A 27,234-nucleotide genomic window follows, 5' to 3' on the forward strand; every position below is an offset into this window, starting at 1 on the left:
AAAGATGGACGGTGTTTCGTGGAAGATGTATATCAAGGCGAGCTAGCCAGATTTATGGCTGAGGTAGAGGGTGGCATCCTTATGGAGGATAATGCTCCAGTTCATACTTGTAAGATTGCAAAAGAATGGCGCGAAAAAAACAGCATCCCGAGGATTCCAGACTGGCCTTCATGCTCCCCAGATTTGAACCCTATTGAACATGTATGGTCACTTCTTGCGGATGCACTCGATAGGCGCGCTAAAGGGCCAAGAGATCTTCCCAATTATCATGGTTCAGGTTACTAGCGTCATTACAATTAAACGCTTTTGAATGGAGACTTACCAGACAATGGTGGCTCAACAATGATGTGGATGGATCTTTTAGACAGTGTGTTAAAGACATCTGAGATAGCGCTCAATGAAAGTAGCTTCTTTGCATCGCTCTGGTTCTTTAATTCAATTGGTTTGTCCTCGTCTCCAATGGGGACACCCCGGAGTTGGAGATCCTTGGGCTTGATATCCAAGTCCATATTAATATTGGGATAGCTGGCTTTCTTGAGATCGTCCACAGTGGCATCCTCTGACACGACAACTGAGAAAGGCGTGGTTTCTCCATCAATGATGCAGAATAGTTTGACCATGGTTGGATAGTTCTAAAAAATAGTTGAAGCACTGTGTACCATGTCCAACGAGAATACGTACGTGTCGTGTGTCGAGTAAGTGAGCTGATAGGCTGGTCTGAAATCTTTAAGCCAATAATGATCTCTTCAAGGGGCACTTTACAACGCACTGAAGTAAAAAAAAAACTGGCATCTGTGGGCCTCGTCGTCAATAGCTACTGCATCTTGGGCGCTTTCATGATCATCAGATTCCATCTTATTGAGAAATAGTCTCTTTAATGATGTGGAGTGGCAAGATGCTCTTTCAATGTCTTCATTCGTCTCCCTATCTTTTCGAATGCCGATGTGCCATTGGGTTTATCTTTAGCAGTTTGATGATGAGAGTGGATGAAAACGAGTGATTTGGATGGGCGGAAGGGTAGCATTCAGTAGGGCTGCAGGCTGTTATGACAGATTAGAATGGTTTTTCATTATAGTGTTTTACAGATGAGTTTTTTTCTTTTTTTTTTTTTATTACGATTAACTGACTTCAAAAAAAGGGCTGTTTTCTAAATAATAAAAGGTGGAGGAATGGTGACACTTCTGCCATTGGTATGGACCCTTTCTTCATAGTTGTCAGCCCGATAACTGGATCGATGGTGATGAACTGTCTTGACTGTGTAGACAGGGTTGATCAACTGCAGATCCGGATACTGTCGTTTGATCTCATAAAGCAATCTGTTTTCAGATCCACTGATACCGAGCGTATAGTTCAAATTCGAGACAATCTCCTTCAACTTGGTCTTGTCTGAACAGATCGTCCTGGGGCTAAAGACAAAGGTGTCATAACTACCCCATTCTGGATACGGAAATGCTGTCATGCCCTTCTCAGTCAACCGCCATCTCGAAATCGCATAGAACGTATTCTCAAAGATCTTGTCCGATATCTTGGTGAAGAATTCCAATGACATGTCATAGGAGATATCCGAGTTTGCATACAACACCCTGTAGTCCATCAAATGATCACACGCATATTGAATAAAATCGCCCATTAGCGGTCGCTCTGTGATCAAATGCTCATGATACTTGCTGGAGCCCTTGACGAATTTGGGCAGTATGGGGGCATCTTTGGCCTCGATCATCACATGGATTTGATCCAACACATCAACAGCAAAGAGACTTGCGATACAAACATCCAACTCGGACTGACGTTCATCGTCCCGACCTTGAAAATACGAAGTAATGAAAGCTAGTTTGGCTTCGGGTCTGTAGACGAAGCAATCATCATCCGCTGCTCCACATGTCGGTTCGATCGGGGTATTGTTGACAACAGCTTGGTTCCGGAGGGTGATTCTGTCATTATGAGGCGTTTTATTCGGAGATGGGATGTAATTACTCTGGGATTCATCGTTGTAATGGAACGATGGGCGCTCGACATAGCGAGAACCGATGACAAAGAAACTGAGGATAACAGCCACCGCCAAGATAGTTATCCCTCTTTTGTTTAGTGTTAATGCCATTGGGGAGGATATGGCTTGATCAAAGTATATGGTGATGAGGTATCGAGCTGGTCCTGTCCTTCGTCTTTATTGTTTACTACTTGACATAGAGCTGATTATTCCTAGTATTAGCGGTTGTTATCTGGTACTGAATGTTGTTTATAGCGGACAGAGTGAGTGAGTGGAGGAATAAAAGAAAGAGAGGTGAAAAAAAAAATAAAAAAAAAGCGAGACAGTAAAAAAGATTTGAGTGGACTATGGAAACCCATTTTCGCTTCCCGAGAACGGGACAAAGTCTTCTTATAAACATTCAACATGTGTAACAAGACTCACAACAAGAGAACCAATTGGGCTACCAGTAGCGACCAAATGAAAGGGGCTACATATATTATTATATATAATAAGTACTATTGTTATTTAGTGAAGCTAGTCAGATCTACCGGGATTGGATCTTCAAGGATGACTCTGTCTGTATTCCTTCCTAACGTACTTCTGTACTTCTTTCAATTATGGTGCAGCTGACAATACAGTAGAGCCTTTGTCACTCGATTTGTGTTTGGATTTACATTGTATCGGTGAGTATACAATAGTCGTCAGAGTGTTGCGTGCGGATCCACCTTTCGCTACGATTCAGCGACGGCTGCCGCTGTTGTCCCATCAGTCTTTGTCTTTGTGTATGTGCAAGGAAATATGTGCAGTGAATTGTATAGTGAATTGTGTGCAGTGAAAATGTGCTCAAGAATGACATCGAACAATTCCTTCCTTCATTGCAACATAAACTATTTACCAGACGACATTGCTTGATGGGTTGCTCTTAGGTATTTTGTATCTCGACCTTTTTTTTTTTTTTTTTTTTTTTTCTTTTCTTTCTTTTCTTTTCTTTTTTCAAACAAACTTCACTTGGTCCAAGATCCTACACTCTAAAGATTTCATGGACAAATGACAATTCTTACAAAACTTTGTAAAATCCACTTTGACTTCTTCCTTCCATTTGTAATAAGGCGCCCGATCCACAGTCTTCAAAAAGTGAACCAACTCGTCCGTGGTTTTGAAATCCAATGCCGAAATATAACTTCCTGCAGGCACAAAATCCCCAATGTCGGACGCACCCATATACACCGGGATCGCTCCACTTGCAAACGCATCATATATCTTTTCGGTCACATATCCAACACAATTCGAATTCTCAGCCGCAAGCGTGAATGCGTAGTTGGACAATACATTTTGCTTATGCTTCTCCCATGCCTCTCCAGGAACTTGCTCTGGCATATCTCTGTTATGGTGACAAGATCCATATGAATGAGCTCCGATCTTCTCAATCAACTCCAACATCAATTCGTTTCTGTTGTTCCTTGGTTCACAATTCGAGATCACCCATGCCATCAAGTGGGTACTAGCTGTTATCTCTAACGAGAACTGTTCAGTCACAGGTACTTTGGGCTGAACATTCGCAAGATTTTCGATTGTCTCCTTTGAAATCGGCATCAAAGGATATGGCACATCGAACAGGGCATAAGGCGCTCCCATGGTTAGATCGAACTGCTGTAAGAATGAAGGAAGTGCCACATGTGCATAACTACCAATAGACTCACGACCGAATTCCAACACCCATCGTTGATGGGCTACACGAGGTGGCATTCGTCGTACGTCCCAAAAAGGAGGCCTCTGGATATAGTTGTAAAATGGATAGTCGATATAGATGATATCCGCTTCCCGAAACTCAGTATAATTGCTGTTGGAGATATATTTGAGTCGCTGAGAGGGTGTATCACACGTCTGGACCTTATCTCGACTCCAATCGGGTACATTCCTGTACCAGAACCAGCATGGAGCATACCCTTGCTCCCACTTCAACTCTTCTTTCTATCAGGCGTAGACGAGAATGTATAAAAAGAAAATGTCAAGATCAAACCTCGTAAAATATCATCAAAAGAGGTATTTTAAAAAAAAAATAAAAAAAACTTTTTTTGGTACCTTGATATGCCAAGACCAGAGATAATCAAAAAATGACTGCAGTTCTGGAGGGAAAGGACAAAGAATCGCTGACTCCTTTTCCCAGTCAACAACTCCATCAACATACGTAAACTGCCGCCAATAAAAAATCTTGAGAGGTTCATCTGAGGTCTTGTCGGTGATCAATAAACCTCGAGGGTGCTTCCTTGTCTCTGGCAAATGATTACAGAGATCTTTTAGCTGATATGGATCTGTGTACAGATCTGGGTCGGGTTGGGGCGAAAAATACGTCACATTGAGTCTGGATGATGTTCTGTGAAAGATACGGTCACCAAGTCCCGTAGAGTACAGCTGCGAGAACATGACTAAGAACAAAATGGTTGCTCCTATAAACAGGTTTCTTGTCGTCCGCCTCGTGAGCGTCGCTATGGGACATTGTCGCCTATCCATCATCGTATATTTTCTGTATATCTAGTGGTGGTGCCTCTCCTTTCCCTTGCTGATAGTCGCTGAATGCCTGAATGGTATAAAAATGAAATTGACGAATGTAATCAAGATGAAGCTTGGAATCATGTCAAAATGGAAGAGAAAAATGTCCAAAAATATTTTGACCCAATGTTTGATAACTAAATTTTTTTTTTTTTTTTTTTTTTTTTGTTTATTACAGTGATGGAAATGGATATTCATTGGGTTACAGTCAATTTCTTTTTCGTATCATATATTTTTCCTTCTCTTTATTTTAATCCGATTTGTTTTCTTCTATTTTATTATATATGAGAGAGAAAAGTAAGTCTACTTCAACTCAGGCGAACCGTGTGTGGTCCAAGATTGTACATTCCAATGCCTGGACAGGCTTAAAGCAACGCTTGCAGAACTGACTCGCATCCTTCTTGACTTTTTCCTTCCATGCAAAGAACGGTGCACGATTTGTCGTCCTCAAGAAATGGATCAGATCATCCGTGCTCTTAAACCAGGAAACATCAATATAGCTTTTTTCGGGCACAAAGTCTGCGATATCAGATGCACCAATGTACACTGGGATCGCCCCACTCTCAAATGCATCATAAATCTTCTCCGTCACGTATCCAACACAGTTCGAGTTCTCGCCCACGAACGCAAACGGATATTTACTTAGCACAGTCCTCTTGGCTTCCATGAGCGTGTCCCACCCATCGTCCGGAAGCAACTCCTTAGGAATCTGATGCATATTCATACATTTGCCATAGGAGTGCCCACCAGCTTTCGTTATCAGTTCCTGAATCACCTCATTGCGACGGTTCGTAGGATTGCAGTTGGAGATTACCCAGGCAATCAGATTCTTGGGATCCTTGTCGTCAAATGGGTATTTCGGCGTCACTTCTGCCATTTTCATGGCATATTCCTCACTGATATGCTGCAGTGGAAGCGATACATCAAATAATTGTCCGGGCGCACCCATTGTCAAATCAAATTGCTGTAAGAACGAACCCAGTGCCACATGAGAGTAATAGGCGATTGATTCCAGTCCATAGTCTAGAACCCACTTCTGATGAGCCAGCCTTGGTGGCATCCGACGCATCTCCCAGTAAGGCGGTTGCTCAATGTAGTTATAAAAAGGGTAGTCAATCAAGATGATGTCTGCATCCCGGAACTCTGTATAGTTGCTGGTGGTAATGTATTTGTAGTTTTGCTTTGTACTCTTGTCGCATGTTTGCTCTTTACCCCGGAGCCAATCTGGTACATTTCTATACCAGAACCAGCAAGGAGCGAACCCATCCTTCCAGACAATCAACTCATCCTATGTAGCCACAAATAAAAGCAATGGTGATCGGGTCGGGAACAGGTTAATCAATAGATTAAAAAAAAAAAAAAAAGAAGAAAAAGTTGCTCTCTTCACATTATTGTACCTCTATTCTGTTTCTGAAAGAACTTTTTTCCTCCTCTTGCCACTATTATCATCATTTACCTTGACATGATATGCTTTGTTAAAATTGAAGAAAGGCTGAAGCTCTGGTGGAAAGGGGCACATCGTCTGGGACTCCTTCTTCCAGTCCGTTGGGGGATTATCCATGAACGTCTGTTGTCTCCACCTGAAGATCTTGATAGGCCCGCTCTCTGCAGTTCTCTCTGTGAAAACGACTTCATGAGGTCGACGGGGATTCTTGGGCAGGTTGTTACAAATATTCTCAATCTTGGTTGGGTTGGTCATGATTTGAGGATCAGGATGTTGCATTAAATAAGTAACTGCATCATTGCCTTCTTCGACATGCTGAGGTTGTGTTTCTGTCTCTTTGGTCGGAAGATTGAGGGTATTGGTTTGAAGTGTACCTGCATATAGCTGGAGTGAAATGAACGTCAAAAACCCAACAATGAGCAGGCCCAGAATGAGCAACTTTCTCCTGTTGCGAGGAGCAAGCATGACATCTAAAAACGACTGTCTATGTTTATCCATATAAAGGGATATCTCGAAACTCCTTTGAGAACAAAAAGCAGAAGGCGAAAGAGTGCGAGAGAGTGATGACAGGGGAGTGAAAGAAAAGAAGAGAAAGGTTGAAAATTGAATGAATGGTCTTTCCAGATGATGAATGCTGTGTAGCGCCCCTCAAATCATTTTAATTGGACACCTCGCTTTCTATTGATTTAGATTTATCCCGCAGGGAAGAAATTTTTTTTACCATCTTACCAAAATTCTACTTGATCCTCTATCCATGTCGAACTTTGTCAGGGGTTAAGCACTCAGCTTTGCAAAACTTAGTCGGATCTTCCCTGACTTCCTCCTTCCATCAAAAGAATTGTGAACGATCCATAATTCTTCATATATTAGACCAACTTTGAGATACTCTTGAACCGTCCTCCATCCATAAAGCTCGGACACAGTCTGCAATATCTTACACACTCATCTACACAGAAGTACTCTTAATCGCCAGTGTATCATAAATCTTCTCTGTCATATACCATATACCCTAGGCAATTGGCGTTCTCAGCTGCAAGTGCAAATAGATACTCCACCAAGACTTGTTGCTTGATTTCTTCCCATGATTTTCTACCATCCTTTTGACCTTGTGCAAACTCTGCAGGCAATTCCTTGTTATGCCAATATCGACCATATGAGTGTGTTCCAATCTCATCAATCTCTTTCAAACTCGATTCCGTTGGCTCTTGGCATCACAGTTCGAGACAAAGAACGCATATACGTCGGTATAGTCACAAACGGATAATAGATCAGAGAAACTGGATGGAAATATGAACCTGTCTCTGATGAACGACCTTTGATGGCAAGAGTAAATTATCAAGATAAGGTATTTCCTAGACTTTAAGTCCATAGAGATTGTCCAAATGTATAATGTCGGTGCCTCAAAAGTCAGTATAATTGGAGCTGATGACATGTTCCAACGTCCCATTCGCCTTTGTGTTGCTAGTCCCTCCTTTACCTTCGGCACTACCATATAGGTTAGTCCAGAAGATATAAGGTGCATAGCCTCTATCCCAATGAAGTAATTCATCCTTGATCTGTGTCTCCTTGCATCGCTCGAAAAAACGGCTGCAGCTCCAATGGGATCCGACAGAGTGTTTGTGATTTTCTCTTTTTCCAATCGACAACGGTTCCATAGTTGAGCCGCCTCCAATGAAAGATCTCTAAAGGCTGATCCCTGCTTTTCCGTGAGATCAAATGTTCACCCCTTTTGTTCAGACGGACTTGAGGGGTCCTGTTATAGTAGTTTTCCGTATGTCATCTTTCTCATTCCTTTGATGCCACCATGAAGACAGTTTCCTTCTCCTGAAGATGAATGTATAAAACCAATAGAGCCTATAGGACCATATCTGTCAAGTACAGGAGCGTCAACAAGGATCGTAGTGGACTCTTGACTCGGATGATAGGCATTTGTTTTGAGAACAGGATGTAGGAGCCTTTTTTTCTATTTTTTTTTTTCCTTTTCTTGCGATCAAGAAAAGACCATATTCGGATGTTTTTTTTCCTGATGTGAATGAGTGAGAAAAGATGAACAAGGCTAGGTGGAATGAGATTCAAAAAGTCAGCGCGTCTAGGACAAATGGCTATCCTGAAACGCAGCAGTCTGTACGTGAAGCATCGATAAGACTATTTTTTGGTTTTTTTTCAGCCCTTTTCTGTGGACTAAAAAAAATGCTCGAATGAGAAAGATGTGTGCTTATTGGGACGCGCTGATTGGTTGGCAAGGGAAACCCTGGGCAATAGTTCAAGGTGGCTTGATCAGACAGATCAAATCTATTTCATGCGCTTAATTGAAAAGGGACCCACGCTTTTTTTAGTGTCCATCTCTCTTCTCTTTCAACTCATCAACCTTCCTTTCCCCCACTTACTCTTTGACCCTTTCTCTGCAAGCAACCATGTCCACCCCTATCGAGGTCGTTAACATGTCCCCCGAGGACTACCGCAAGCGCAAGGTCGCTCTCATCACTGGTACTAATTGATTCTGAACACATTCTTCAAGATGATGCCTCTCGTGTCGCTTTGTGGCCTGTGCCACCGAGATCATCTAAAATCGCGACCATCATCATCTTTCATCAGATGAGCTATACACCTTACTAACTTCTTTTTTTCCTTTATTCTGTATCCTTGCAGGTATTACCGGTCAGGATGGTTCTTACCTTGCTGAGCTTTTGATCGAGAAGGGTTACCAGGTCCACGGTATCATCCGTCGTTCCTCCTCCTTTAACACTGGCAGAATTGAGCACCTTTACAAGGATGCCCACGAGAGTATGTGCCTATAACCTGTTTCTTTTTTACAATTGATTCTGCGTACTATTGTCGCTATAACTCTTCAAGTGGCCGTTATAGCCATAATCAAGAGAGAAAAAAAAGAAAATAGGGTCTTTTTATTATTCGTTCAATTGTTCTAACTGTGGGAAACGGAAAAAAAAAATCTTCTGTTTTAGACCCCAAGATGCGTCTTCACCACGGTGACTTGACTGACTCGACCTGCTTGGTCCACATCATCTCCAAGGTTCTCCCCACTGAGATCTACAACTTGGGAGCTCAGTCTCACGTCAAGGTCTCCTTCGACATGTCCGAGTACACTGCCGATGTCGACGCCGTAGGAACTCTTCGTCTCCTCGACGCCATCCGCACCTGCGGCCTTGCCCATCTCATCCGCTTCTACCAGGTATATTCAAAAAAAAAAAAAAAAAAAAAAAAAGTCTCTTTGTATTTCCTTTGATTCCCTCGATCAACGAACCAAACAGATCGATTTTCCTTGGATCAAAGTTTCTAACATGCACTTCCTCTTGCTTCAATTGACTTGATAACCCAATAACGCATAGGCTTCTACCTCTGAGTTGTACGGTCAAGTTCAGGAGATTCCCCAGAGCGAAACCACTCCTTTCTATCCTCGCTCACCCTATGGTGTTGCCAAGTTGTACGCCTACTGGATCACTGTCAACTACCGCGAGGCCTACAACATGTATGCTTGCAACGGTATCCTCTTCAACCACGAGTCACCCCGCCGTGGCCGTACCTTCGTCACCCGCAAGATCACCTGCGCTGTCGCTTCAATCAAGTTGGGCAAGCAAGAGTGCCTTTACCTCGGAAACTTGGATGCCAAGCGTGATTGGGGTCATGCCCGCGATTATGTTGAGGGTATGTGGAGAATGCTCCAGCAGGAGAGTCCTGAGGACTTTGTCCTGGCCACAGGAGAGATGCACACTGTCCGCGAGTTTGTTGAGAAGTCCTTCAAGGCCATTGGCAAGTCTATCCGCTGGGAGGGTGCTGCTGAAGAGGAGGTCGGTATTGATGAAGAGGGCAAGATCCGGGTCCGTGTCGACCCTGCTTACTACCGTCCCACAGAGGTCGAGTTGCTTCTCGGTAACCCTGCCAAGGCTAACGAGAAGCTCGGCTGGAAGCGCCAAGTTGAATTCGATGCCCTGGTTGAGGAGATGGTCAAGGCTGATTTGGTCGGTATTGCTGCCGGCGATGTCTTCAACTAAAACAGTAGATGTGAGATTAGATAGAAAGAGAATCAAGCCTGTACTAATATTATAACAAAGTCAATTTATTTACTCAAAATAAGAGCAACATGTGTATAAAATATTCTTTTTTTTCTGTGTTCTGTTGTACAACATTTAAAAAAAAAAGCTAAAAAAAACTTAGAAAAAAAAAAGTCTATTATTATTGTTGTTTCATTGGTTACTCAATCTTCCATCCTATTTGAAGCTCCGCCTCTGTCAAACCCTGCAGCAAGGTCTTTATCTCTGCTCTGGGCTGTCCCCACAAGGTGATGTTGTCGATTGAATGCTTGCCAAAGGCACTTCTGCCATCCATCACATTCCGCTTTAGAATGTACCCACAGCTCTCAAATCCACAGGCTTGCCCCTTTTTCACATAGCTCACATACATCGCACTTGACACATCTGTCGAGCTCATATTAGGTCGTTTCTCTCTCATTGCTGCCTCCATCCTCCTCTCCTCCTCCAAATCCTGCTGCAACCCTTCGATGAACTTCAGCACCCGAGGAACATCTACATAACGAGGGATAGCCTTCCAAAAGTTACCCAAGAAGCGCCAAGTATCATCTCCACCATATTTGTTGATCAAGTCCTGAGGTACTTCAGGTCCAATGAGGACATCCAGCTCTTGTTCTGCCAGCTTTTGAGCTTCTGGATGGGTGGCCACATATTCTCGATGCTGATTCCGAAGCTGTTCAAGTTCTTCACCCTCCATAGCCCTCTTCTCTTCATCAGACTTGAGTATTGATTCAGGAAGTCCCAAGACAAGATGACCGACAAAGTGTTTTGCGCCCTGGACATCCTTATAGAACGGACATCGCTCTTTGGTCGCTTCATCCGGATAGTTGTGAGGTCCACAGACAGCATTGACGAATCGTTGGCCCAATGCTGTGGCTGAATGCTTGAACCAAGGCTCCCAATACCGTGAGGTATCAATGCTGATCAAAGTAGGGATTGGTCCATAACTGGGCATGAACACGGATGTGCCTATTGCGTTTCCATGAGGCGAAATTAACACGTTGACATCTCGAAGCAAATACGCCGTCTCTGCCAGCCCACAACCATGATCAAAACTCATCCACTTGACTCGGAACCCTGCTTGGACAAGACTTTGGATTAAAGACTCATCATTGATGATCCGCCTCGACTTTTCGCGCTGGATAATACCAACGATCACTTTACGCTTGCTGCTCTTCCCAACATCAGCATATAGATTAATATAATCCTTCTCTGCATCGACTACATCTGGTTGTAGCTGTCCAACTCTTTTTGAGGATTCCTCCTTCTCAAGACCATGATTTGGTCCAGCGCCATTAAAGTTGTAATACCGTGCGAGATCCAGACATCTTAACTGTGAATTTGGCTTCTCTTTATCAGAAGCCTGTTGTCGCTTCGTGATTGATTGGGATAACGACATCTCCTTGGCATGACTGCTCTGCTCTTCATTCCTCTTGTTATTAGTTCTTTTCTGTGGTTGCGAATATGATCTACGCTCCTTTTGTTGAACTGATGATAACCTTTGGCGCTTGAGGATAGCCTTCTGTGTTGTCTCCAAATGGTTCTGCCAAACCTGAGGCGTTGACCAGTAATACTGTGCGATCTCGTCTCTGAAATGTTTATAGACCTCAGTAGGTATATTGTGTTCACAGTAATCGAGCGCACATTGAGATCCAAGACCTATGACAGCTCGTCGGAAACAGATGGGTGCATCTGCTGGGGGTAAACTCTGAAATGCAGTTGAGATCTCCTCCTTGTTGAGGACTAGCTCCTTGCCAGATTGGAAGAAGTGCTCCATCTCCCACGATCCTTGCCTTTCGATTGGATCATATTTGAAGCGACCTGCTCGTAATGACCATGAATCTTTTGTGCCTCCAAAACGCTTCATTGTGCTTTTTTTTTTTTTTTTTTTATAAATGTCAAAATAAATCATTATCAAGACAAGGTTTTTTCTTTTTTTAATCAATCATAAGCAATTAATTAGAGTTTTTTTTTTCTTTTTTTTACCTGTAAAGAGGCATCATGCCATTATACAACCAATGTGAAAAGTGATAAGGTGAATACAATCCATGGACAAACAAAGTCTCGTTTACGTAATGTGCCCGGATTGTCTTTCTCCATGAACGTTCCAAACGGGGTTGCCAGTAGACATCGGACTCTTCATCTGAGGACATCAGATTGACCTCGGGTAAATTTTTGCGGAAGATGCCATTTTTACGAATAAATGCACCTATTCATTATAAAAAAATAAGAAAGAAAGAGAAAAGGTTTTTCGTTCAATCAACTGCAGAGTGCAATAGGTCTTTACCTTTTTTTCTTTTTTTTTTTTTTGCTCTTAGACCATTCTCTTTAAAAAAAAAAAAAAAAAAAAATGCATGGAGAGTGTAGGACTGGGATGAAAACAGGAGAAGAATCTTGCCTTTTCGATCCACACACAGGTTCTGTACAACACACTGTCGAGAACGACGATTGTTTTTGGTTATCCTTTCATTGATAGGGAGTTGATCGTCTGTACAGGTCCAAGTGGCTTCTGGAAGAATGATCTCTTGAACGACTGTTTTGCCTCTCCAATATGAATCAGGCTCAGTTGTTGGCTTCTTTATCGGGCCACTCTGGTTATTGTCCAAACCGAGATAACCACCATAGTCGAGCACATCCCGAGAGCGATTGCTGAATGTCAAAGTCAAGAATACGACAGCAAGAATGACGAGGATGAGAATGTATCGTTTACTCCGGCGGGCAGTCATGATGTTGTGAGAGATGGTGACGAAGGAAGACAGGAAATTGCCAGGGTCTCCCATAATTATGTCAAGGTCCAGATGAGAAAGATGAACTGCATGAATGTGTGCAGCTGTTCCAAAAAAAAAAAAAAAAAAAAAAAAAATCTGAACGTTCTTGTCGTCTATTTAATTAACATTAGAAAGTAATGGTGCAACTAAGTCCTTAACACTATACCTTAACCACCATCAATATCGACAATCTTTCTATCGCTCTCCGCAATCAAGTTCATATCGCACCAACCTCGTTGCCACTTTAAACATGCCATTGGCGATTAAATTCCTCGGCAGTAATAGATACCTGACATTGGTTCGTTGGTACCTGAGTAAACCATCTCCAGGTCAAGGATAGCTATCGAGATTTTTTTTTTTTTTTTATCGCATTTTAGATTCAAGTTTCATCAAGACAAAATACATAGCATAAATGTGTTTTTGTTGCTTATGGATTTTAATATATGCGCAAGAATCCATTTCATTATGGTTTTGTCTTTACAAAAGAAAAAGAAAGAAAAGAAACAAAAACATGATCAACATGTTTAAGCAATACTAAATAACAATGATAGTAATAATAAAACGATATCTATGAACAAAAAAAAAGGGAGGAAATAACTAACTACATTGAGATTTTTTAGAGCTGCTCGCCATAAAAATTGGATCCACTATGGTAACAATGATCCAATACTGCAGCATTCGGGTCCGGATCTCTCCAGTTTGGATTTCCCCACCAAAATGGCATATTAATCTCCCACATCTGAAGTGCAAAAAAGATCAACAAGGCTGAAATCGCCATGCCAGTATCCAAGGCTGCAGCCGTTAAATAATTGTATCTTGCCCACCATCCATATTGGTACCTTCTCAAGACAAAGGAAAAGATGAAACCCCAGAATAGGCCGTTCGAGTACATGTAGGGAAGGCCTGGAGGCATATTTGAGGTCGAGGCCAACAACACGGGCCAATGCACATACTTTAGCCACGAAACATTGGGGAACTTTTGAGACAAGAACCAAAAGATCAGGGGCAATGCAGCTCCCACAACGAATCCCCATTGAACAGGGGCATAGATCGCACCATCAACATCTCCAAAAACACGGGCTGGACCAATTGCGCCCCAAATGATCGAAGCAGCGTAGAAGGTACGAGATGTACGGCAAGTAAAAGGATAGCCTTCATCCGTGCAGATATTCTCACGGGTGTTGATGAGCCAAGTAGCGGTGGCCAAATTGATGATACAGGAGATCATGGCTGAGACCAGCTGAGCCATAAACATAGCTCGAGGAGGGATCTTCATGTAATGCCCAAGTTTCAAATCCCCCACAAAGCTGAGTGCCTGAACATTAACAATAAAACCATAAGTCTTGAAGGTCACGTTCGCAATCGCATGGCCAGGAAGCAAGAATCCAATCACGTACTCCGTAATGATGTTGAGTGATGGTTGTTGGTTTGTGATTGCTGCCACAATACCGACTGGAAGAACAAAGATCAAGGCCATGACCAAAGCAAGCAGCAGGGCCCACCAGGGCATGTAATCCCAGACAACACAGGTGATCATACTCAAGACAAACATGACGCCAAACAAGAGACCATACCACCAGTCGGGCACCTCAGGATAGACACTCATCAAGCGAGCATGAATATCCTCGCTATCAAGGCGAGAGTATCTCCAGCGCTCCATAATCTCACGACCATTGTACAGAATGACATGGACGATTGTCGCTGTCAAGCCAGCGAAGCCGATGCCATAACTGATAGCAAAGAACGAATCCATACGAAGAGGACCATATTCTTTGTACTTGTTCTCATCCAAAAATCCTCTCTGATCCATCACAGCCGAAATGTTATAAGAGCTGCCATTATCTTGATAAAGCTGAGCAATGACAATAGGGAAATTCTTGGACTTCCAAAGGTCGGTATAGTAGGCCCAAGGGCAGATAACGTAGGTGACAATGATGAAACCAATTAAAATATTGACTTGAGCAAACCAAGGCGTGGCCATGGGAGAAACATAGGCCGAAATAGCACCCCAATCCAAGGAAATGGTGCCGATACCCAGGCCATAGGATCCCGTCAACTGAGCCAGCACCACGTTGTCAGGATTAATCCAACAGAGAACTGAAAGCACACCTAGGGTTGGAAAGATGTAACCAGGGAGCCAGTAATAGAAGAACATACCCATGCTGACTAAAAGAAAGTATTTCATTCTAGACATATGGCCATCGTCTACGGAACTGGCATGCAAGGAACGGAAAAGGGAAGCAGAGACCAGCGTTTGAGGCCAAATCATGTGTGCAGGTCGAACCAAGAATCGACGAAGAGCTCCCGCGATCGCAAAACCCGTAACTTGAGTTGTCAAAACCAACAACATCCCCGCAACAAAGGGCTTCTCAGAATTGTACCACACCTTTTGTAAGACCACAATGTCGACTGCATAGGCTGTACCACCATTGCAAGCCACCATAGTACCAATGAGAACATGTTCTTTAATGGAAAAAGGGCCAGGATTTAATGTGAATTTGAACCCAAAGATGTTGAAATAGCGTGTAGGGAGGACACGAGCCATGAAACGACCCATGGGTAATGAGAGAAGGGCCACAACAGAGTAGCCGACAGTCACAGCCGTATAACGGAGATAGAAGAATTGGTTGATAAATGAGATGATGCAGGTCCAGCCGAGACCGAGGAACCACATGCGGAAGGTATTGTATGGGAGGGTTGGATCATCAGTATCTAGCAAAGGAAGAAAAAAAAAAAAAAAAAAAAAGAGCCTTGTTAAACCCCTAGAAAAAAAAAAAAAAAAAGTATAATAGTAGAATAAAGCAAAGAGGAGAGGAAAAGTGAGGGCTTACTAGAGATGGTAACGCGAACTTCTTCGATGGGAGAATCATCTTCCTCATCTATTTGCATATTCTTGTTCTCAAGATCGATATCATCATGGAGATGGGAATCATCGATATCATATTTTTCATTAAGGTATGCTTGTTTGTCCATGGTTAAATAGGTAAACCCTCAGCGAGAGTTGAATGGAATGGCTGCTGATGAGTTTTGTTATTAATATTTGTTGTTACAGAAAAGGGAAAAGGAATTGTCGTTAAATGAAATAGAGTGTATTGGGCATCACCAAGGAAAAGCACTTGTAGGAGAGTAAGATTAAAAGGTTTAATGGGTTGATGGGATTAATGAATTAGATGGTTAATTGCCTTGTGCTCAATTAGGTAGTAGAGACATAAAGAATAAAAAACAATTGAGATGAAAGAAAGACGTATTTGTGTCTGTGCAGATGGAGGATAATAAAAGATTAGAAGAAACGCTATGAAATGTAGTGGGCAATGAAGCGGTATTTATACGGGTGGAAGATGAAGATAGGGGTGAATTGTATGTGTGTTGGACAAGATGTCAACAATCTGAAACGCGAAGATCATTCCTCGGGCGTTGTGTGTGCATGCCTTGTTACTGCAACACAAATAAAGTACTGCAGCTGTTGTTGATGTTACAAGACTGCATGCACAGGGCTCGGAGTTGTCTCTCTTTTTTCTTTTCCTCTATTGAATCCACATTCAAAAAGGACCATCAGGTAAGCAAACCATGTTTCCGTAAACAGTAAACATGGCTCACTTTTTTTTTTTTTTTTTTTTTTTTTTTTCTTTGTGATGCCCGCCACTCCCTTATTCACTAATTTCATGTTGAACGTTGAATAAACACAATTTATCGTATTATAAATATATTAAACTAAACATCAAGCATGCTTAAGAAAATTCACATTGTATCCACACGCTTGCCATGTTTATTCATAACTTGGGTGGAAAATATACAGAAAATCTCGGAGGGGAAACCAGCCGGATAGGGGTATAAAGTGCAGTTCAGAACAACAGAGAACAGTAGCGAAGGTAATGGTGCAGGGATGAATGAATATACAATGAATGAGATAAACTTATTTTTCGGCTGTTGAATATTGAGAGCAGTGCTAAGGCCAATCATCAGCTTAGTGTTGAGTTAAAGCGAGGGAGAGGGAAATAGCCCCGCATGCTTAGAAGCAAAAAAAAAAAAAAAAAAAAAAAAAAAAGTAGAGAAGCGTATAAAGATGTTTGTTACTCCTGGATGGCATGCTGAGTTACTAATGAATGATGCCTATAAAGAACATAAAAAAAAAAGAATGAAGGCTACGAAGAGCTTGTTGAGTAAAGTTTGAGATTTAGAGAACAACCTTTATTGGAATGCTTGCATAAATCACAGATGTAACAACCAAAACGTGCATGTCATTAAAGGAGAAGTTTCTTTTTTGGGCGCATCACTTCGCGTCTATTAAACTTTGGATACAAAGTGGATTCTCTCTCATCTTCCCCGTTACTTCCAGGGGTCGAGTCGGGCGTTAGAATGAAGGAAATACCTTGAAAGTTGAGCTCTTGCCGCGTCATGAGTAGTGCTTGTCTATGAGCTCTGAACTCTGTTTTTTTTTTTTTTTTTTTTTTTTTTTTTTTTTAATGTGACCAGGCTTGTTTCGCCTCTCTGTCAAAAGAATAATTGCGGCGCCATTCTCACTACACGCCTATATCTGGACGATTCATCTGTCATAGTCTAGATCTCCGAATGGCTTTTATTGTACCAGTCCATAAGAGATCATCTCCCTAAAAGCAAAGCTTAAAGTGATGAGAAACTGAATAGAGACAGGAGTATAGCAACTGAATGATGTTTTCTCTCCCACATACACCATGTTTCTCGTAATATCATAAAAAAAAAAGATCGAGAATCATGAAAGACAATAAAGATGCTTCAACTGATGACTTTTGTGCATTGAAGGTGCAGCAAGGACAAAGAACACATTTAAAGTTTGAATAATTTTGTGTACTCCCTGAAAAATTCGAAATTTAATTCACCCTTATTCTCCTCACTGTTTCATGACTGACATCAGTGTCCATGATGCCTAGATGCTCATTAGATATTCAATTGATTAAAAAAAACAAATTCCTGGGATATGATGCACCCTGTACCCGAAGAAGTTTAATCTCCATCATTAGTCTTTCCACTTCCCTGGCTCTCGCGTGGTTAGTCATTCTTTCTGTCTCGCCACTCCTTGTTTTATTACAAATATTAATAAATCAATTAACCTTTTTTTTTTCTCAAATGCACGGCGCAGCCTGGAAGAATGTTGGACGCCAATTTGGTTATTCTTTTTTTAGAAATCAACATTGACGCTGAAAAGCACCATGATCCATTCGCGCCTTTTTTTTTAAGATTAGAAGCGGCGCTGCAACTGTATACTACAGTGGATTCCAAAGGCATCCTAACCCGCACCTTATATTACTCTTACAGCCGCATACACCAAGCATTGATAGTTGAAGAAAATGTCAATACAATCACCATCTCTAGCGCCCCATGTAATGTATGAATGTCCTATTAAGTACACATCATGAAGGAGAAGCATAATGATAAGACATGTAATACACACAAAAAAAAGTGAGGACCTGTTTACCTGACGCTCCGCAGGCGGCAGTCTTCGTTTAGTTTTTTTTTCTCCCAGATATTCCATGAATAAGATGGACTGCGAACTGGGATTTTGTCCCTTCTTTCTTGTTCACCCATTGTCAAAGGCCAATAATATGGCCAGTGCGCTATTTCCTAAAAAAAAAAAAAAAAAAAAAAAAAAAAGGTGTAAAACATACAAACCGTGCAGGTGCCCTGTTTAAAAAGTCTCTTTGGACGTCTTTTTTCCTTGCATGGACTGTCGACTCTTTCAAGTTTCATGCAGGCCTTTTTTTTTTTTTTTTTTTTGTCAAGCCTATCAAAATCCTGCCATTACTTCTTAAACTATGGCCGTGTCTCATCGGATGCCCATGGACCTTGGACCAAAGCCCTCAGTACGTTGTGTTTTACCTGCGCACTGATTTTTTGTGCTTGTGCTTTGCCATACGAAGGGAGGAGGGTTATTTTTTTTAATCATGCATCATTGCATGTGCCTGTGTTTGTTTGTTCTTGTACAACGCTCGGATAATTATTATTTTTTTTCTACGTGTTTCAAAAAAGTGAGCCCTTGCGCATCTTTTGAGTCACGCCAAAAAAGACTTTTTTGTTTTTCAAAGGGCACTCGTTTTCAGGTTTATTACGCCAGGTGTACACTGTTAAAAGAGTGAGTGGAAGGTGGAATACGGACAGACACGTATGCCTTTAAGGATTTTGTAAATTTCACTATAGTAGTTCGCGCCTCTCAACAGATAATGATCATAATTGCCATCCTTTGGGCTTCCCCGTCAACAAGACATTTCTCCTTCCCAAGATTAGATTGCAAAAAAGGTGGTCAATCCACAAATAGCCAATTTAGCTGAGATCAAGTGGTTACAACTTAATCACCAGCTGTAACGATACCGTCTTAATAGACTTGCAGAAATGTAAACAAGAAACAAACCATTGGTATAGGAAAAAGGCAATGCTGAGGCATGCTCGAGATCGCAACCAAGGAGCACAAGTTAATGAATATCTTTAAGCCAGGTCACATTAGAAAATTTACGAGGCAAAAACCAGGACAGAAATTGCAGCATAATGCCAACCAAGAATCCCTAATGGACTTGGGACTTGGAGATATAGAGCACTATCTTTATTCCCAAAGACTTTAGCTCATGAGCACAGATATTAGAACAAGTTTAGCTAGCCACAATGCAGCCGTCAAGTTGATCAATCTTGAGATGACAGTTGAGAGAAGTCGAGCCATAAATACCATACCAGGCGGGACTATCTGATTTGACCCAGTTTCAAATCTGAAGAGAAGGTCAAGGATTGCACATCAACGACAAACCCACATATCTTGAGGGCCACATTTGCAATTGCACGTCTGGGAAATATACTCTCGATCACATATTTTGTTACAGTGTTTTGGCCTGGCTACTGATTTGTTACCGCTTGAACGACATCCATATCAGAGAGCCAAAGAAGATAGAGATCTCTAGAGCCGAGAGGATAGCCTACCAGGGGATATCATCCCAAACGATACAGGTAACAAGCAAGAGAGCCACTATAGCAATAAATAGGGTCAGATATCACCCATCTGGGATCACAGGATACGCTTGCATCAAACGAGAGTGAATATTCTCATCCTCTGCATGAGCTGATTCCATCAGGTCACCGTCCCACTGCCATGATATAACAGCACTTGCACAGCCGTTGCAGCCAGACCAGCAAGACCAGCTCCACAAGTCAATACAAAGAATGAATGCGATAGAATATACTAGAATTTACAGCTTCGCCCAAAATCTAGAGCCTTCCATTGATAAATAATTTAAATAGAGCTTTAACACTTTTTAATAAATCATCAACTATACCTATCCTCTCGACCCCTGACCAAGACTTTTGCAATGAACCAATGCGGACTGGACCGTAGGCCCAGTTGATATCATCTAAAACGCTGTCAGTCAAAACTTTGCCTTTGTTATATGGGTGGCTGACTATACCCACGGAATAGTTGAGGAGACATTATTGGATAGGTTTTGGGTGTCCAAAGATTGGTATAAAGTGAGGCGATTCAGAAGATCTATGAAAGCATCCCAATTGTAGGGAATATGAATTCTAGGAACAAACGAGCACATTTCCTTTTCAGAAGAGTGACACTGTGACTAATTTTGGGGGTTAGGCCACGTGGGCAGGCCAAGCTATTTAACTATATATTTAGACATTACTCTGTCTAGGAGTAAGAAGATGCAACGTGGGTCTTGTGTAGTCTTTTATCAGTGTTTTGTACTGATGTACCTCCATACCTGAATTCGGTAAAATAAACCGATTGTGACATACAAAATTTACGGTATTTGCAAAAGTAAAAAATCGGTAAGTTTCTTGCCGGTTTCTTACCTCTGTATAGGCTCGTTCCCATCCCTCTTCACTTTATAAAGGTGACAGGAAATTTCATTTCCTTTTTCAGTCACCTATAGTGAAGGGGCCGAACTGTAGAAACTAGTGGCAATAACGCGTCACACTAAGACGCGACAAATCTTTGACATGAGAATCCATGTTGTCCTATAGATAGATATGTAGCTATCTGGTACAAGCCCCTCTACCAGAAATGAATAAAATAATCCATGGGTGTGGTGTGTTGACCCACATCTTATTCTCACTTACTTTTCGACTGTCTACTATCTATCTGAAAATATTTTTCACACCTCAAATTTCTCCTCGATGATCTCAAAAAAACCATTGTCTACTTCCAGTGCAAGCGCGAAATCAAATATTGGTATGAGCATTTGGCTAAATCAGCAAAGGACAAGATCGCTGAATATTATGCCGACTTCTCCGAACCTTACAAGCGACGGACCATGGAACGGTTTAAGCGTGGCAATTTCCTCATTTTGTTGTCTACGGAAGCAGCCGGGATGGGATGTGACATTAGCGATGTTCTCCGTGTTGTGCAGTACAAGTGTCCAGAATCTATCTTAGCTCTTGTGCAGCGTCTTGGGCGTGCGGCTCGCAATCCGAAGCTTCGAGGTGAGGGTATTTTATTGGTACCCCCACCGTCCACTGATACTAGGTTCCCAGATAACGATCTCGCCAATTACATTACGACTAAAGGATGTCGGCGGGAAGTCCTTAATAGTATCTTCGGCAATAACCCCTCACCTAATGAAGACTGTTGCGATAACTGCCATAGAATCCCTGAGCAGCTGCAACTTTGTTGCAATGAAATCCGCGTTGATGTCACACCGAGAGTTCGTCGAACGGCAGAACAGAAGGAAGCTGCCAAGCGAGCCATAAAGGATTGGAGATCGGCAGTGTTCCGAAGGGATTTTGAGCCAGTTAAGCCCTGGCTAAGGGAAACTTGTGTGATAACGGTTGTGGCGATCAATAAGTTGGGCGAAAAGTTTGGCAATGTTACGACGGCCAAATCAATAATGAATCTCAGCGGCTGGACTTTTTGTTTTCCCAAACATTTAAAGGAGCTCACCGACATGCTTGTTCAATTAAACGAGGATATTGATAATGAAGGTCGCTCAAACCTGCCGCCGCAGCTCCAAATTAGGGACTCTCATGTTAATCAGGCTGGTCCTGTTCGGAGAGTTCGGCAGACCGCAAGGCCAACGTTTTCATTTAAAAATATGACTTCTTTAGACTTTGCCACACCTAGGTGAGATGTTTCTGATTGTCCGGTCAAGGAGATCAAAAATTGTTTTTATTATCGTTCCCAGGCGGGAGTCTTTATTAAGGACCCGCCATGACCGTCACAAAAATCCTGATCTTATGAATAAAAATGGAAGTGCACCTCACTTCCAAGCCTCGGAACGTAACACTAGGAAGCCCAATGGCAACTGAGATGGAATGATGCTGTGGTGTTTACACCACATAACTTACCTAGCTAGCTACATACCTATTTAAATCTAGTCTGTGGAAAATTAAAGGATTGATTGTTCTTCACTGGCCATTGACACGTACAGATTTGACGGACACCCTACTGTGGATTTTTTTCTTATGGGAGAATCTTGTGATGTCTAATCGAAATGGGCAGCCCCTCAACGGCACAGGAAGACCTGTCCTGTTGCCAATGTTGTACTGTAGATTTTAGAATAAAGCGATTCAATTGGCCTGAAAAAATAAACTGTTCTTTTCTCATCAATCTTCTCATCAGTAGCGCTATTCCGTTACAATGTTCGTAGACCATAATAAAAAAACCCCCTTTTTTTGTCATGTAAAATGTTCTAAGTTTATTTAAACATTCCAGACCGATTCCCAGATGTCTGTTTATCTCATATAATTCCCAGAGTGCGAACACGAATCTAACTATAGTTTTCATACACGTCCACCCTTTTTTAATTTTTTTTTTTGTTTTTTCATCAGTGTGTTTCAATCGTAAAAGAAAAACACAAACCTATATAAACATGTTAAAGATGAACATCTCCCCTCTCCTCTCTCTATTTTTATGCTTCCACTCTACTTTTATCCAGCTTTACACTTTTATGCTTTTACTTATTGAAAACCTTCTTCATCTTATTCTCAGAAATACCGTGCTTCAGCTTCAGCCAGCTCAATATTCAACTCGAACTACTCCAATATTCTACAAGTACACAGTTTGGTCAAGGTAATGGTAGCATCCAATGTATTTTCCCTCAGCCTGAAGGGGGAGGTGTGTACTCCACTTTAGGGGGATTTGTCCTGAAGGGGGAGGTGTGTACTTCACTTTAGGGTGTAATGGAAGGTGTGTACTTCATTACTACATTGGGTTGCTAACCATTACTTTTTTCATGTAGGGGATGGCCAATCATCTTGATATAAGCATCGAAGAGCTCTTCAAGAGCCACGGTGTTTCCACACATCCTGGTGTACTATACTTCCAAACCCGTAATGCTGGCGATTCGGCGAAATTTAATATTCAAGCTATATTAAATTTCATAATTGTTCGAGCAACAGCAGCATCAAGCGCCATATCACAGACTGGAACACATGGATCAAGCTTTTCCAACAGAATCCTATTCCCGGCCTTGAATACATTAATGAATTCAAAGACATCTACCTGCGCGACATTCAATTCCCAAAAATTGGTATGGTAAAATAACCTATTTTAAATGCGTATTTGCAATAACAAACGAACTCAATTTTAACAAAAAAAAAAGACTTGACCACCGTTACAGAGGATGATCCTTTTAGAAATGGCTATAACAAATACAAAGGGGCCGCATGGGTCATGGAGCACATTGACGAAGTATTTGACGTAGACTCTGCTCTCTTCGCGTATACGGTCGCACAAGAAAAGGAATCAGTACTTCACTCTTTTATAATTGATTTAAAGCCCGAAGACATTCATTCTGAGCTTGCCTATATACCCGAAATCTACAGAGACAAGCTGATTTCATCAATCAATAGCGCCGACCAGAGATTCTTGACCAATATTAACATAAAGTGCGACACTTGGATAGAACATATATTGGACCACTATTCATCCTTACCTTCATCAGATCCTGACACGGGTCTCGACGCCTATGATCAGCTTCTTTCATCAGGATGGAGGACCATGGAGGAGCTTTATCCAGCTCATACCAAAGATGATTCCAACTTTATGAAATGCCTATATGGATTATTACTACAGCTTCATTCCTTGTACGCTGCTAACAAAAATCTACTTCCTGACAATGAAAAAGAGACATGGTATCTTAGCAACATATGGTACCCCTTCTTTCGTCTAATTTGCAACCCCGCCAGCAATCTTCAATTTGAATGCGCTGAAACAACTTCATATTCATCATTTGGAAGGCAAAACACCAAAAGGAGTTTGGGCACCAAACAAGTAACTGGACGCAAGTGCGATATTATATTTAAGTCAACATTGTCCGGAGTAGAAATAGCGGTAGTGGAGGCCAGCAATGACAACCGTGGACCTAATACAACTAAATCGTTAATGGATGAACGAAAAATAGCCAAAATATTAAAGGACATGTTCGATAGCAATTGTATGAAAGCTGCAGAGCCGACAATAACCAGAGGCAAGGCTTCTACCTTTGGCATACTAATTAATGGAGCTAGTGCAACACTTTGTTCTTTATCCTACATTGATGGCCGATATTACCGGTTTTCCAAGGTTGAGCCGCTCGAAATCCCACCTACTTGGAATATCAGTGCGATCATTCATGTTATAAGGGGAATGCTATCCTTTCAAGCATGCCTCAAAAAACATGCCAGTCTGATTTATGATGGATCGAATGAAAAAAAGTCATTCCGAAATGAAAACCACGCCTCCTCCTTTTTTCCTCCAACCTTTCTGACTCCTTGTAGCTCCAGATCTGGCTCACCAAATTACTCAAAAAGATGTAAAAGTATCCGGACAAATAGTAGCGATAGCTTGGAAAATGATGATGAATAGAAAATGCATATGGCTATTACATTTTTCAAAGGGCTTCATGAGATGTTCGATGAGACTGATAGCCGACATTAAGTTTTTTTTTTTATATTCAATCATTACAAGACGCAATGAAGGGTAGATACTGAGATGATGCGGCAAAAACAGCGGAGACTATCGCAAGACATATACTGATGAAGCCGAGGGCTATGGGTAAGAGTGAGGATATGGCCAAATGTGACAGTATATAGCCTTAAGCCTATAAAAAGGCTTGTTTTAATAATTTTAATAAAATCATCTTTTGTCTTTCTTAACTATTACACCAAAATGGGAACACAATTGAAGCTGGAGATGGGGTATAGGACGAAGTATTAGCGCAAAAATGAGAGATAGCTACAATATAAAATATTCGGTGATCTTTTAGTCAAACCACGACGACATATGCAAACTGGGACTATATAGGTACGGCTCTTTGGATCGGCCCTAGCACCTGTACATTAGGATTTTATTCACTTTCATAAATATACCTCATCCTCCTCATCCTCCTCACCATTCTCACCATCCTCACCCCCACCATCCTCACCACCCTCACTATCCTCACCATCTTCACTACCCTTACCATCATCCCTATCGTCCTCATCATCCAGCATCATATCCATATCTGGGTTATTGTATACATCCGTCTGCTCGGCTCCAGGGAAACAGGACGTTATATAAGTTTCCGTCTGCTCATCTTCTGCCGAAAGACACGCGAGAGTGCCTTCCATATCATCAGCATTATTCTGTTTGGAGATTTGCTCCATAAAGTCTTGGAAGCATCCTCCTTCCAGTTTTTCAAAGCCTTCGCAATACAAATCTCTAACAATCGGAACATGGTCGCAGCCCAAGCAAGGACCTCGGCCGAGAATGTTGTAGGTCCGGAGATGAGCTACTATTCTCATGATGTCTATATTCGTAGAAACTGGCGAGTGTCGAGTGCTGGTGGGAACGATGTCGTACTCTCTCTCGAATATTGATTTGAGCCTTGAAAAAAGACGAACATTAGTTGATATTGAATTGGCCAATACATCCCAGGACATATTGCTTCCCTTCGCTACATGGATGACTTTAATCAGCAGATTATTATGCTCCTGATACAAATCCGTTGGGATCCATGCATTCTCCTTGCCCTTCGTATTTATCAGCAATGAAGCTAAAACGGCCTTCCTCCGTTGTTCAGACCAGCCGTGGTGAATCCCTTATGCCAACCGCAAGAGCTCCCTCGCATAATTCTTCATTCCTCCAGCTTGAAACATGACAGTTATTGTTTCCAACACATTTTTTATCCGCCCAACATCCCCGGCCTTGATGGCAGCACCCAACTCAATATAAGCAAGGGTGTCTCTGAGGAACAAGACCGCGTTCGCGTTCGCATTGCTGTATTCCATGGCGACTCGGTTTGCGTTGCGCAGGCACTTTTGGACTACGGCATTGACTCTCTCGAACATTTGGACTCGCCCGTTGCCCGATTTGCCATGGCTTTCCAACCCACATTCATAAGCTCTCATATCGCTGATTTCCAGCCTAAACTCGACCTCCCATAGTCGCCTGACCATTGCATCGAAAGTGTGCCTTATTAGCTCGTCTGCGGCGTGAAAATTTGATGTATCCATACCTAGACGCTTGCGTTCCAGCATAGATATAATAAAACCTAGTGACCCTGGAGACGAAAAGGATCCATAATGAGTACGAAGGATTGTACCGCAGAGAACCATCTGAAGGTGAAAGAGCTGTATTAGAGGAAGCGCCCATTGCATCCGACTGAAGCTTGTTGTATCGGCTGCACGTAATTCTTGCAAGGATATTATTCTGGATATCGTAAGCTGATCCCCCGCAACTATGATTTTCGTATAATCGTTGAACCACTCTTCAGGCAACTGAAGGACGTCTCTCATAGTTTTCTCAAGGACCTCAATGTTGCCCGATATAGTAGCCTGGTCAATTTCCAACGAACGCAACGGGCATGTCTTAGTTTCCTGGACTTCGAGGGGCTCCACTGAAGGAATGCTGATCGGGGTACCGTAGGTAACGAAATGTCGCTGAAGTACATCAATCAAATGGAATTGTATGACATCTCTACGGCATTATTAGAACTATTAGCAAAATAATTAAATGAACTGTTATGTGCTTCACCCATGTTTTTGTGCCTGTTCCTCACCTAGCATACAATTGCTCGAGAAGAAAGGTGGAAATGGTAGGGGGGACGGTTACATCTTGGTCTGGGTCAATATCTTCACCAAGTACGATGGTTGAGGTGGTCCCATTGTCGAAGGAGTCCAAGTTATTACTGCGCTGGTCATACTTCCGATTAGCAATATTGATATTATCATACACTAGGAAAAAATGGCGTTTCTTAACTTGGAAGCGGACTTCCTCGAGTGAATTCGCCGTTAATGATTTAAGGGCTGTGCAGATCGTCATGTGCGACACTGACATACCAGACGCAGCGAGCAAATTTATCACACGCTTCGGACATCCCGAGGCATGCAAATGAAGCCCCATCATCATTTGCAAATAGTTCGATTTCTGAGAACGGAGTTTCACCAGCATGCTAAAGATGGTGGCAGCAACTGCTGGTGCGTATTTAGTGGGCCTATGATTGACACGCGTTAAGTTGTAAATGATCTTAAAGAGGA

At 42.0% G+C, this 27,234-nt stretch overlaps 10 protein-coding genes across 10 annotated transcripts; 2 read left to right on the top strand and 8 right to left on the bottom strand.

The window, feature by feature from the left end:
• Window positions 1-296: 296 nt before the first annotated feature.
• BCR41DRAFT_373945 (hypothetical protein) lies at window positions 297-620 on the bottom strand (the record flags this gene model as incomplete). The annotated part of the gene is made up of 1 exon (XM_022026829.1): window positions 297-620. The coding sequence occupies one exon, from the start codon at window positions 618-620 to the stop codon at window positions 297-299; it is 324 nt and encodes a 107-aa protein (XP_021877566.1).
• Window positions 621-1,121: 501 nt separating this feature from the next.
• Window positions 1,122-2,269, bottom strand: BCR41DRAFT_360807 (hypothetical protein). Its single transcript, XM_022025420.1, has one exon. The coding sequence runs from the start codon at window positions 2,096-2,098 to the stop codon at window positions 1,148-1,150; it is 951 nt and encodes a 316-aa protein (XP_021877567.1). The 5' UTR covers window positions 2,099-2,269; the 3' UTR covers window positions 1,122-1,147.
• Window positions 2,270-2,962: 693 nt separating this feature from the next.
• Window positions 2,963-4,639, bottom strand: BCR41DRAFT_425064 (hypothetical protein; the record flags this gene model as incomplete). Its single annotated transcript, XM_022030528.1, has 2 exons — window positions 4,052-4,639; window positions 2,963-3,940 (listed from the first exon to the last, which is right to left on the bottom strand). Exons 1-2 carry the CDS (start codon window positions 4,481-4,483, stop codon window positions 2,963-2,965), a joined length of 1,410 nt encoding a protein of 469 aa, XP_021877568.1. The 5' UTR covers window positions 4,484-4,639.
• Window positions 4,640-4,754: 115 nt separating this feature from the next.
• On the bottom strand, window positions 4,755-6,580 carry BCR41DRAFT_166917 (hypothetical protein). The gene is made up of 2 exons (XM_022019683.1): window positions 5,976-6,580; window positions 4,755-5,807 (listed from the first exon to the last, which is right to left on the bottom strand). The coding sequence occupies exons 1-2, from the start codon at window positions 6,459-6,461 to the stop codon at window positions 4,833-4,835; spliced, it is 1,461 nt and encodes a 486-aa protein (XP_021877569.1). The 5' UTR covers window positions 6,462-6,580; the 3' UTR covers window positions 4,755-4,832.
• Window positions 6,581-7,959: 1,379 nt separating this feature from the next.
• Window positions 7,960-10,074, top strand: BCR41DRAFT_360810 (GDP-D-mannose 4,6-dehydratase). Its single transcript, XM_022025421.1, has 4 exons — window positions 7,960-8,450; window positions 8,613-8,747; window positions 8,927-9,153; window positions 9,311-10,074. Exons 1-4 carry the CDS (start codon window positions 8,378-8,380, stop codon window positions 9,971-9,973), a joined length of 1,098 nt encoding a protein of 365 aa, XP_021877570.1. The 5' UTR covers window positions 7,960-8,377; the 3' UTR covers window positions 9,974-10,074.
• Window positions 10,075-10,146: 72 nt separating this feature from the next.
• Window positions 10,147-12,819, bottom strand: BCR41DRAFT_425068 (hypothetical protein). The gene is made up of 3 exons (XM_022030529.1): window positions 12,408-12,819; window positions 11,996-12,218; window positions 10,147-11,880 (listed from the first exon to the last, which is right to left on the bottom strand). The coding sequence occupies exons 1-3, from the start codon at window positions 12,787-12,789 to the stop codon at window positions 10,173-10,175; spliced, it is 2,313 nt and encodes a 770-aa protein (XP_021877571.1). The 5' UTR covers window positions 12,790-12,819; the 3' UTR covers window positions 10,147-10,172.
• A 574-nt stretch (window positions 12,820-13,393) lies between these two features.
• On the bottom strand, window positions 13,394-15,666 carry BCR41DRAFT_311570 (oligopeptide transporter OPT family; the record flags this gene model as incomplete). The annotated part of the gene is made up of 2 exons (XM_022021039.1): window positions 13,394-15,489; window positions 15,609-15,666. The coding sequence occupies 2 exons, from the start codon at window positions 15,664-15,666 to the stop codon at window positions 13,394-13,396; spliced, it is 2,154 nt and encodes a 717-aa protein (XP_021877572.1).
• A 5,387-nt stretch (window positions 15,667-21,053) lies between these two features.
• BCR41DRAFT_400046 (hypothetical protein) lies at window positions 21,054-24,534 on the top strand (the record flags this gene model as incomplete). Its single annotated transcript, XM_022029113.1, has 5 exons — window positions 21,054-21,859; window positions 22,727-22,807; window positions 23,131-23,267; window positions 23,358-24,352; window positions 24,496-24,534. The coding sequence occupies 5 exons, from the start codon at window positions 21,054-21,056 to the stop codon at window positions 24,532-24,534; spliced, it is 2,058 nt and encodes a 685-aa protein (XP_021877573.1).
• Window positions 24,535-25,074: 540 nt separating this feature from the next.
• On the bottom strand, window positions 25,075-25,620 carry BCR41DRAFT_412736 (hypothetical protein; the record flags this gene model as incomplete). Its single annotated transcript, XM_022029477.1, has 1 exon — window positions 25,075-25,620. A coding segment is annotated over one exon (546 nt), but the record flags the coding sequence as incomplete, so codon positions are not given.
• Window positions 25,621-25,677: 57 nt separating this feature from the next.
• BCR41DRAFT_296188 (hypothetical protein) lies at window positions 25,678-27,169 on the bottom strand (the record flags this gene model as incomplete). The annotated part of the gene is made up of 4 exons (XM_022020429.1): window positions 25,678-25,765; window positions 25,808-25,991; window positions 26,091-26,674; window positions 26,766-27,169. Coding segments are annotated over 4 exons (1,260 nt in total), but the record flags the coding sequence as incomplete, so codon positions are not given.
• Window positions 27,170-27,234: the final 65 nt, after the last annotated feature.

This window comes from Lobosporangium transversale, assembly GCF_002105155.1.
Source record: "Lobosporangium transversale strain NRRL 3116 chromosome Unknown BCR41scaffold_45, whole genome shotgun sequence".
Classification (NCBI taxonomy): domain Eukaryota; kingdom Fungi; phylum Mortierellomycota; class Mortierellomycetes; order Mortierellales; family Mortierellaceae; genus Lobosporangium; species Lobosporangium transversale.